The sequence below is a fragment of the Psammomys obesus genome, unplaced genomic scaffold, assembly GCF_907164565.1.
Source record: "Psammomys obesus unplaced genomic scaffold, mPsaObe1.curated_primary_1811, whole genome shotgun sequence".
Lineage (NCBI taxonomy): Eukaryota > Metazoa > Chordata > Mammalia > Rodentia > Muridae > Psammomys > Psammomys obesus.
The window spans coordinates 26,021,573-26,032,608 of NW_026596073.1; the positions used below are offsets into that span (position 1 = coordinate 26,021,573).

The 11,036-nt window shown below is 40.7% G+C and overlaps 1 protein-coding gene across 3 annotated transcripts in view; it reads left to right on the forward strand.

The window, feature by feature from the left end:
• Positions 1-11,036, forward strand: part of Pik3ca (phosphatidylinositol-4,5-bisphosphate 3-kinase catalytic subunit alpha) — a 79,563-nt gene that overhangs the window by 62,057 nt on the left and 6,470 nt on the right. For all 3 annotated transcript variants that reach the window (XR_008722283.1, XR_008722284.1, XM_055625893.1), the window contains exons 15-20: positions 2,288-2,394; positions 2,807-2,928; positions 4,508-4,586; positions 8,345-8,515; positions 10,000-10,117; positions 10,215-10,366. Coding sequence is in view for 1 of the 3 variants with exons in the window: in XM_055625893.1 (XP_055481868.1) it covers positions 2,288-2,394; positions 2,807-2,928; positions 4,508-4,586; positions 8,345-8,515; positions 10,000-10,117; positions 10,215-10,366 (749 nt within the window). In the remaining 2 variants the exon portion in view is untranslated. The remainder of the gene's footprint in view (positions 1-2,287; positions 2,395-2,806; positions 2,929-4,507; positions 4,587-8,344; positions 8,516-9,999; positions 10,118-10,214; positions 10,367-11,036) is intronic.

Sequence of the window (11,036 nt, forward strand, 5' to 3'; positions counted from 1 at the left end):
TTATTTTATTTTATTTTATTTTATTTTATTTTATTTTATTTTATTTTTTCTTATTAGTTATATTTTGTCAACTCTGCATCCCAGCTGTACCCCACTCCCTCCCTCCCTCCCATTCCCACCCTCCCTCCCTGATCTCCCCCACCCCCCTCCAAGTCCACTGATAGGGGAGGACCTCCCCCCCTTTCATCCAACCCTTTCCCATCAGGTATCCTCAGGACTGGCTGCAAAGTCCTCCTCTGTGGCCCAACAGGACCGCTCCTCCCTTGGGGGAGTGGGGAGGTCAAAGAGCCAGCCATTGAGTTCCTGCCAGAAACAGTCCCTGTTCCCCTTACCATGGGAAACCAACGGGTTACTGAGCTACCACGGGTTATGTCCAAGCAGTGGCTCCAGGTTATATCCATACATGGTCCTTGGTTGAATGTCAGTCTCAGAAAAGACCCTGTGCCCGGATATATTTGGTCATTGTGGAGCTCCTATCCTTTCCACATCATACTAATTTCCCTTCTTTCATATGATTCCCTGTACTCTGCCGAAGGTTTGGTTATGAGTCCTAGCATCTGCCCTGAAACACTGCTAGGTAGAGTCTTTCAGATGCCTTCTGCAGTAGACTCCTGTCATACGTTCAATGCACATCCCATTTGTCTTTCTAAATGAGGATTGATCATCTTACCCCGTGTCCGCTCTCTTGATTATAGTTTTTTTTTTTTCCCCAACATCTATATTAGTAATACTGGAAAGAAAAACAACTTTTTTTAAGTTGCTGCGATTAATCTAAAAGAAAGTTACTATATTAATTTAGATGCCCTAAAATATGTGATTGAATTGACTCTTTTAAAATGCAGGATATAGATTCAAATATAGATTATTAGAAAATACGTGGAACAGGCTTAGGATGTAGCTGTTGATGGTATATGAACACACAAGTTCAGTCCCCAGCTCCACATAAACAAGGCTTGGTGTAGCATGTGGTTCATGTAAATGAGTAAGTAAATAAATGTAGAAAGAAAAGTGAAAAAGAATTGTGCTATTTATGATGTTATCGTGGGCAACGAGGCACTGCATGCATATATATATAGATAGATATATATCACAAGAGGATTTTTTTTTGTTTGTTTGGTTGGTTTTTTGTTTGTTTGTTTGTTTTAAGTAGGGTTCCTCTGCATAATAGCACTGGCTATCCTGGACTTGCTTTGTGGACCAGGCTGGCCCCCAACTCACAGAGATCTGCCTGCCTCGATCTGCCGAGTGCTGGGATTACAGGCATGCACCACCACACCCAACTATATTGCAAGAGTTTTGAAAAGCTTTGTAGCAGATAATTTGTTAAGTATTCTGTGTTAAAGTCTTCATATCACATATTGACTCTTGTCCAGTGGCTTCATTAGGAAATTGGAGTTTATCACTCAACTTACTGTCAGCTTAAGTGAGATTATGGTGAGGTTCTGAAGTTAAACTCTGGAAATACAAATAGTTCCTGTGTTTATAGTAGTGTGTGGAAGGCTCTGTGTCAGTATTGAAGTAGACAGAGATCTACTTTTGTAGCTGTACTCAAAAGTGCTGCCTAGTCAAAGCTGATGAGATTTTCTAGCTATTCACTTAATACAGAGAAGGGGGGAAACTTCTTTATTCAGATTCTGGTGGGAAAACTATGAGTTCCTGCCCCTAGCCTTTCTATCACATTTTTTATTTACAAGAAATGAATGTTTCCTTTAAAACCTACCAACTATTGCTTGATAGTTCTGAGTAAATGGATGGATCTGCAAAATAAACTCCATATAGTGTCAGAGTCTATATATCAAGTGGTTTCTAGATTCTTTCAGCCTTACTAGGTCTTTTTTCCTAACCATGTGAATGAAGTTTCCTAACAATCCAAAAACAAAGACCAACAATATTAAGCTTAGATCTAAAGTAGCCTGGTCTTTTTGTTTTTCTTCTCAAATAAGGATCAGCAGATTTTCTCACTAATGGGCCAGGCAGTAAATAGTTGGTGTTTCAGATCGCATAGTCTGGCCTTACCTACTGAACTCAGCTGTGAAAGCAGCCAGGTTTAACGCACCTTGCAAAAGCCACAACTGATCTGCAGGCAGTAATGGAGTAATTTTGCTTAGACAGCAGCAGAGCTTGTGTTCAGAACCATGTTCCCAACTGATAATACTGCTGCAGTCTTGACTTCCTAATCAACAGTTTGCCTGGCCCAGGGAGTGGAAGCAGACTTCATAGCACTGAAACAGCAGCTACTTTCCCCTTAGGAACACCGCTCCTCACTCGGACTGTGCTTCGTTATCAGGTACAGATGAAGTTTTTGGTTGAACAGATGAGACAGCCAGACTTCATGGATGCTTTGCAGGGTTTTCTGTCCCCTCTAAATCCTGCTCACCAACTAGGAAACCTCAGGTAAGGTTAATGCCTTTTATTGGTATATTTAAGTATTTTTCCAGATACGTCTTAACAAAAATCCAATCTTCTAGTTCTTGTAAAACAGCAATAGTAAAATTGTCTTAACTAGAGCTACATTTATTTTGAGTCAGTTTCTGTTACTTTGATGATAGTTTAAATCTTTCTATGGTTAGAAGTTCTGGTATCATAAATAAGAAGTGGGAATTGTCTGTGTAAAGCCAACTATATATTCTTATATTGGTTGAAATTTTATATATACATTTTAAAGATTAATGTTTATTTTCTTCTGAAAAAGTTTTAATTTTTACAACACTTCAAAAAACTATATTGGGTATATGTTTTAAGTAAACCCAAGGACCAAAAGTATAAAAAGCTAAGGCACCTGGTAAAGTCTTCAACTATCTTACAGGCTTGAAGAGTGTCGGATTATGTCCTCTGCAAAAAGGCCACTCTGGTTGAATTGGGAGAACCCAGACATCATGTCAGAGCTACTGTTTCAGAACAATGAGATCATCTTTAAAAATGGCGATGGTGAGGAGAGCACTAGTGAGCTCATGCTGTGTGCATGTTGCTGTCTTTATACACAGGATATTTATGAACCAAGGGAGCCTTTGAAAGCCATTTAAGGATTGCTGTATAAAATCTAGAATATTAAAATGTCTTATATTTTACAGTGTGCATATGAAGGAATTTGGGGAATAGGATGCTATGCTTTAATGACACTGAACCCAGGGTCTGGAGAGAGTAGATACATGCAGACACTTCTGCCTTGAAGGTGGACCCTCCGCTAAAAGGAACTCACTTATTATGCATCTTAGCAACCAGAGGAAATAACTGAAGTCTGATTCCTGTAATTCTAAGTCTAGTGCTTCTTCCCATCCCCCCAGTGATTATTCATAAGTAGGAAAGCAAAACTGGCATGTCTCTGCCCTTATCCATCCTGGGTCAGACTACAAATTAAATTGAGAGAAACCAGACTAGCAAGAGAAAGAAATCACCCAGGATATAAGACTCCAAAAGAAAGACCAAGAGGCTGAAGATGGTCCATCCTCTTGATCTATACTGAGATTGGGTTGGAGGAAGGCTGGCATTGCAGGAGGGTGAATGGGCAGAATTAGGATGAGTGAAGATAGTCTTGATACTACAGTGAAACAATCTCCTCATCAAAGTTGTTTGAGCTAGACTTGGGAAAGAAGGCAGGAAGATCAGATGTTCAAGATCTTCTACACCTACATAGCTAGTTGAGGGCTACATGAGACTCTGTATCAAAAAAGTTATCTCAGAGAACTCCTTAAAAGGTGACGGTCAAGACCTGAGCTCAACCTCCATTTGACTATCAGCCTTCCCCAGTTGAGGTGAAATTTGATCTCCTTTGGAATCAGGGGCCTTGGAATCATTGTCTGCCTTGGCTTATTTCCTGTGTACAAGAGTGGTTTGCATAGCATTTATTCCTTAAATATTCTGTGTGCTGGACCTTGGGACTGTGACAGAGCCTACCCTCTTGTAGCTTAAAGTCTGGGAAAAGAACATTCAACAGATAATTACAAAAGTAAAAGAACCACGAGACAGAGTGTAGTCTTCTGAAAGAGTATTGAAGCAGGCCCTGCTTGGGTTGGAGAGATGGCTCAGAGGTTAAGAGCACTGGTTGTTCTTCCAGAGGTCCTGAGTTCAATTCCCAGCAACCACATTGTGGCTCACTCACAACCATCTATAGTGAGATCTGGTGCCCTCTTGTGACCTATAGGCACACATGCAGGCAGAATACTGTATACATAATAAATAAATAAATCTTTTAAAAAAAAAAAAAAACAAGGCCCTGCTTAATGTGGAGAATGGGCTTCAGGAGAGAGGAGGCTCACCAGTGGCCCCTGAGAGGAGCAAACTCAGCAGTGAGTACTGTTGACTCCAGTATTGCAGCGTAGGCCACATTTAGACCCTATTCTTCATGAAGTTAAATATTTTAAATAGACTTGGAACTTTTTAAAATATATTGTTACCCAGATGATTGTGCAAATATTTTCAAAGCTGATTTTAAAAATTAAAACACATTTCTTTATTTCCATCTGGAAACTAGTGTCGTGGTGTTAAGTGACATGTATTTGAATTTCAGATTTACGGCAAGATATGTTAACCCTTCAGATCATTCGAATCATGGAGAACATCTGGCAAAATCAAGGCCTTGACCTTCGGTAGGTAATCAGCATGGGTTGAAAATTAAGAGAGTAAACTAAAGTCTTAGTGGTAGAAGCCTCCAGAAGCTATATTTAAAAATGTTTACATGGAGCTGGAGAGATGACTCAGGTTAAAAGCACTGGCGGCTCTTCCACAGGTCTGAGTTCAATTCCCAGCAAACCACATGGTAGCTCACGGCCATCTGTAGTGAGATCCGGTGCCCTCTTCTGGCATGCAGATGCACAGGCAGGTAGAACACTGTATACATAATAAATAAATAAATCTTTTAAAAAAAATGTTTTCAAAGCTCAAAAAAAAAAATGCTATAGTGATTAAGAAGGGGTGGTCTTGGTTGTGTTTTCATTTGTTTTCTTGCTTGGCCCAGTAGCTGATGAAAGTCATCTAAGGGAAAAGAGCTGTCTCATGTATGCTTAAGACTACCCATCCTTGGAGTGTCAACATTAGGGTTAGAACAAACTTATTAAAGCGCAACAGTGAATCTGCACAGATGGCCCAGAGGTTAGGGAGCACCTGCCCTTGCAGAGGAGTGGAGTTTGGTCCCATATTGGGTGGCTCGCATCTGGCTATGACTCCAACCCTAGAGACCCAGCACCCACTTGTGACCCCCACAGGCACACACACACGCACACAATCTTAAAATATTAAATTTAGAAGTAAGTTCATCATAGGAATTAATTTTTTTTTAATTGAGACAGGGTTTCTCTATGTAGCCTTGGCTGCCCTGGACTCACTTTGTAGACCAGGCTGACCTCAAATTTATAAAGAGCCACCTATCTCTGCCGCCCTGAGTGCTGGGATTACAGGCAGAAATTGAGTAATTCTAAAGCTACCTTTTAATTAATATTGTAGTAAAGCTTAGGAAAGCAACTAAAGTTTTTATCAGTTTCTTGGTTCTACCCAGTTTTTTGTGATCATTTGTATTCTGTCCCCCTAACTTTGCAGAAGTGTTTTCTGTGCTCATAGTTGTTGCTTCTAATAGGTCTTCCTTCTCAGGCTTGACTCTTGTAAAGCCATAGAAACCACACAGGCAAAAGCTGCTGCTCTAAAGCACTTTGGTCTCGTGGGCATTTTCTCAGTTACTGTGCTGTCACCATGAAAAGACACCACAACCAAGGCAACTCTTCTGAAAGGAAGCATTTAATTAGGAGTTACTTACAGGTTTAGAGGTTTGGTTTATGATCATCATGGTAGAAAACAGACAGGCACAGGGCTGGAGCAGTAGCTGAAAACTTTTCATTCTGCTCCACCTCCCAGCAGCAGAGAGAAGAAAACTGAGCCCTCAAAACCTACATCTATTAACACACCCTCCAGGAAGGCCACATTTCCTTGCCAAATAGTTTTTCAGCTGGAGACTAAGCATACAAATATATGAGCCTCCCACAAATATCACTTTCTACTCATTGGCTCCCATAGGCTTGTAGCTGTACATTCAGTCCTATTTCAGAACTCTCCATGTCTGATCAGAGCTCTCCTCAGATCTCAACCCCTTCCAGTTGTGTTGACTGCAGAAGAGCACTTCAGAGCTGTGCAACTGTCAGGGCTGGCTCCATCTTGATGGCATGCACTGCTTATCTCTTTAATACTCAAAAGAACAAGGAAGAAGTACCTAAAACCACTTCGTCCATATCCCCAAATATGGTTAGATCACAGAAGAACATTTATGGATGCAAGTTGTAAAACTAGCCTTTTCATGGAGTACCATTTTTACTTGAAAAACAGTGACAAATCTAAGTGTAGATACATCCCTATAAGCCCTGCAGTCAAAATACTAAGGCAGGAGAATCTAGAGTTCAGGCCAACCTGAACTACCTTACAAGTCCAGGACCATCCAGGGCTATATAACAAATTTCTGTTCCCAAAATAGCAAAACTAAAACATCTAATAGACAAGCCATAAATTAGATAAGCTGTTTGGCAGGTGTTTTCTTTGAAGATGAACCTCCTTCTTGCGTCTTGTGAAGGAAAACAACTAAGGTGGTTTTGTTGACAGTGATAAAAATTTGGATTTTAGAAGGAATATTAGAATTGTGAAAAACCTGTTTATCAGTATTCCCTAGCTTAGACTTTGTGAAAGAGATTAGTAGTAGCATAAATAATTGTGGCTGGGCATGGTGTACACATGATCCCGTACTTGAGTGTGAGGCAGGAGGATTGGCAGTTTAAGGTAGACCAGATTATATCACAACCAAACCAAAAATATGTTTTATTTTTTTATTATGTTATAATATAAAAAAGCATCAGCATTTAGAAAAATTTTTAAACTCCCAAGCTAGAGTATCTTTTTAATGACCAGTACAGGAACCCATAATGTCTTTAATGTTATAACACACAGATACAAGTCAGTCTATATGTCACCGTGAAGTTTATTGGTACAGGGTTATAATCCACATTGCAACTCGAATACTTTATTGAATTATAGAATAGAATCAGGGAAAGCCATCCTATTATCCTTCATTTTCCTGGCTACCTATATATAGATGTTTCTTCATGTACTTAATTAAAGCATGACATATAAACTAAGAGTGATGGCACACACCTATAATCATGCACTCTGGAAGCTGAGACCTGAAGGTCTGAGTTCGAGGCCAGCCTAAACCACAAGGTAAAACCCTTTTCAGAAAGAAAGAAAAAGCAACATCAGCATAAGAGAGTCTGCTCGTGTGTACTTCTTATAGAGATGTTTATAAGCACAGAGCTGGCTCCAAGGCTGGAGATGGGCCACTGCTACATGGCAGTTGCTGCTCTTGACAGGACCTACATTTGCTTTCCAGCATCCAGGTAGCAGCTTTGAACTGCCTGTAACTCCAGTTGCAGGGGATCTGATGTCCCTTTGTAATCCTCGCAGGCTCCTCCATTTGTGCAATGCATGTAAACTCGTACAGGCACACACAGAACAATCAGTGAATAGATATTTTGTAAAATTTCTGTGGGCCATCTAACCCAGACATATATTTAATACATGCTGTTTTATTCCATACAAATGGCACATTAACACTCAGTGATTTGGTTTTGGGTGAACTCATACCTTTTTAGGAATAGGATTGTCAATACAAAAAAGAAAATAAAGAGTAAGTTAAGATTAAGGTCATTCGTGATAAATTTACAAATTGAATGTAGATATTTTGAGCCTATTAAATATATTTTCAGAGCCGGGAGTGGTGGTACATGGCTTCAATCCCAGAACTTGGAGGCAGAAGCAGATGGTTCTCTTGAGTTTGAGGCCAGCCTGGTCTACAAAGAGAGTTCCAGGACAGCCAAGGCTATTAAAACAGAGAAACCCTGTTGCAGAAGAAAAAAAAAAAAATCGGTTTTATAAGACCTGAACAAAGATGATACCAGTAGACTTGCTATGGGGGAAGAGGGAAATCACTTGAGGCCTGAACCCTAGACAAAGACTACAAGTAACTAAGGAAAGCTAAAAGTGGGAGACATAGTCTTCCCATGATAGAAGAGCCCCCAAATTGATTGTCGAATCCCAAGTGGTAACATACATACAAGTGACATTATATGGCCTGAGCAGATTGTACTTACATATTTAGGAAGGGCTTTGTGTATGTGTGTGTGTGTGTGTGTGTGTTTATGTGTATGTGGTATGTTTGTAAGTATCAACAAAGAAATGAAGAATTTTTGAATAGAGCAAAGTAATGTGCATGAGAAGGGTTAAGGGGAGGAAGTAGGAAAATGATGTAATTTTAGTTTTTATTTTAATTTAAAATACTTGCTGTTTTAAAATTCTGCCTTTGTCAATTTTCCAGCATGCTGCCTTATGGCTGTCTGTCCATTGGGGACTGTGTGGGGCTTATTGAGGTAGTGAGAAACTCTCACACCATCATGCAGATCCAGTGCAAAGGAGGCCTGAAGGGGGCGCTGCAGTTCAACAGCCACACACTGCATCAGTGGCTCAAGGACAAGAACAAAGGCGAGATGTGAGTTTGCGCTTGTGTTTTTTACATGCTAGTGGCTCCGTGGGCTCCTTGAAGCCACTGAATTGCACTGAAACCTTACAGTTATTGTGAGTGAATAAAATTGCTTATGATTTGGTGGATCTTGATTATTCACCTTGTATCTCACATTCTTTTACATTTAATCCTTATGAACAAAATGAATGTTTGGTGCTGAAGACGTGCAGCAGATAATAGTGCATGCTCCTCTTCTGGAAGACCCAAGTTCAGTTCCCAGGACCCAGATGAGGTGCAGCACAGACAGCTGCCACTGCAGCTCCAGGGATTCTGATGCATTTTTCTGGTCTCCATGGTGCCTGTACTCAGGTGCACATGCCCATACATAGATATATAGTTAAAAGTAAAAATAACCTTACATTCACATTTCTAATTTGTTAAAAAATGATATTTTAGAAATTAATTTCAAAGCTATCGATGCTGGCATATGCCTTTAATCCCAGGACTTAGGAAGTAGAAGCAGGTGGATATTTGAGTTCCAGACCAGCCTATGCTACACAGAGAGGCAGTGGCAGGCAGATCTTTCTTGAGTTTAAGGCCAGCCTAATGAGTTCCAGGCTAGTCAGGGCTACATAGTGAGACCCTGCCCCCCCCCCCCCACACACACACACACACACTTTTTCTCCTGGAGATTGTGGCTTATCCCAGCACTCAACAGGCTAACCCAGGAGGATTGCTGTGAGTTCAAGGCCAGGCTGGGGTACAGTATAAGACCCTATCTTAGAAAAAAGAAAAATCGGGGCCTGCAGAGATGACTTAGCTGATGAAGTACTATTGTATAAGCATGAGACCTAAGGCCAATCTCTGGCACCCTTATAAAGCCTCCTGGTACGAGTCTGTAGCCCAGTGCTTGGGGCAAGGAGCAGGAACTACTCTATCTTGAGGGCTGGCTGGCCAGCAAGTCCAGCCAGCTGTTGAGGCCCAGGTTCAGTGAGAGACTTTCTCTCAAAACATGAGGTGGTGAGATACTGAGGAGGTGGTTCCCTGGTTAAGTGCACTTGCTGTTCTTCCGAAGGACTCCAGTTTCCTTCCTAGCACTATGTCTGACAGCTTCATCTGCCTATCTCTAGCTCCATGGGATTCTACACCCTCTTCTGACCTCCACAGGTGTGTATACATCCACACAAAACTTCACATAAATAAAACAAATCCTTATATGAGTAACAGTGAGTAATAGAAGGCACCCAGTATTAACCTGACCTTCACACACCACACATACATATGCCATGTAGAGAGAATTATGAGGGATGTTTCTTTCATTTTGGTAAGAATTACACTTAGGTCAAGGAATATCTAAAAATTTCCTTGAAAACTTAATCTCAAAACTTCTCAGGTCTTAAGATACCCCGCTCCACCCCCCGATATTAATGAGAAGCTTTAGCCATATTTCCCCAGTTTGGCCCCAGCCACTCCATTTCCACACCACCCATGGTGTATATTTCCCTCTGCAGATATGATGCGGCCATTGATCTGTTCACTCGGTCGTGCGCCGGGTACTGTGTGGCGACCTTCATCTTGGGGATTGGAGATCGGCACAATAGCAACATCATGGTGAAGGATGATGGACAGGTGGGGCCTTTAAAGTGCTTCAGGCTCTTGAAATGTATTAAGTCACCATCTTTACGTTTGTATGTTAAACTAAAATGTAATGTCTTATTTTTGAAAGCTGTTTCATATAGATTTTGGGCACTTTTTGGATCACAAGAAGAAAAAATTTGGCTATAAACGGGAACGTGTGCCATTTGTTCTGACGCAAGATTTCTTAATAGTGATTAGTAAAGGAGCCCAAGAGTACACAAAGACCAGAGAGTTTGAGAGGTGAGCCCCAGGACTGCATGATGGGGGCAGGGTGCCCGCTGTGCATAGCATGTGCTACTTATATTGGAGCTGTGGATGAGCTGGAGAAGAGGCACCATGCAGTGTCTTTGATTTTGCTCATTTATATGATATTGGGGGACTGGGAGAGATGAAAACTGATTTTATTCATTAAGCTAAGTGAGGCCTATAAAGGAAGTAATCCTTAAACCTTATAACACTGAAACTATTCCCTGTTGTTAAAATAATTAAACTCCATCTTATTTTGTCAAGCAATGTGTAGTGCTTAGGACATGGTTTTGGTCCTAACCTGAGTAAAGCCAGCAAACTATAACTCTTATGTATACTTGTTCTTTTTCTGACCACCTTGGTACATCTTCAATCTATCTTAGATTTCAAAAGTCTTTTATAAAATTCTGTTTTGTGTATAAGTCAGTCCCTCTGACCCTAAGTACCTAAACCCTTGAGGCCTTATTTTAGTTTAAACCAGTTCAAATGTATAATAAATATTGAACCTGAGTGTTCCAAGCACTATATTTTAGGTGCTTGGTAGGCAGTAAAATACTCATTTGAACAGTACATATTTTAGAATAGTGTGAGCTGAGGGAGAGGGATGGTAGTTACAAGGCCTTTGCCCAAGACAGCTGTGCTGGTCCTTTAAAGTCAGAGTGCT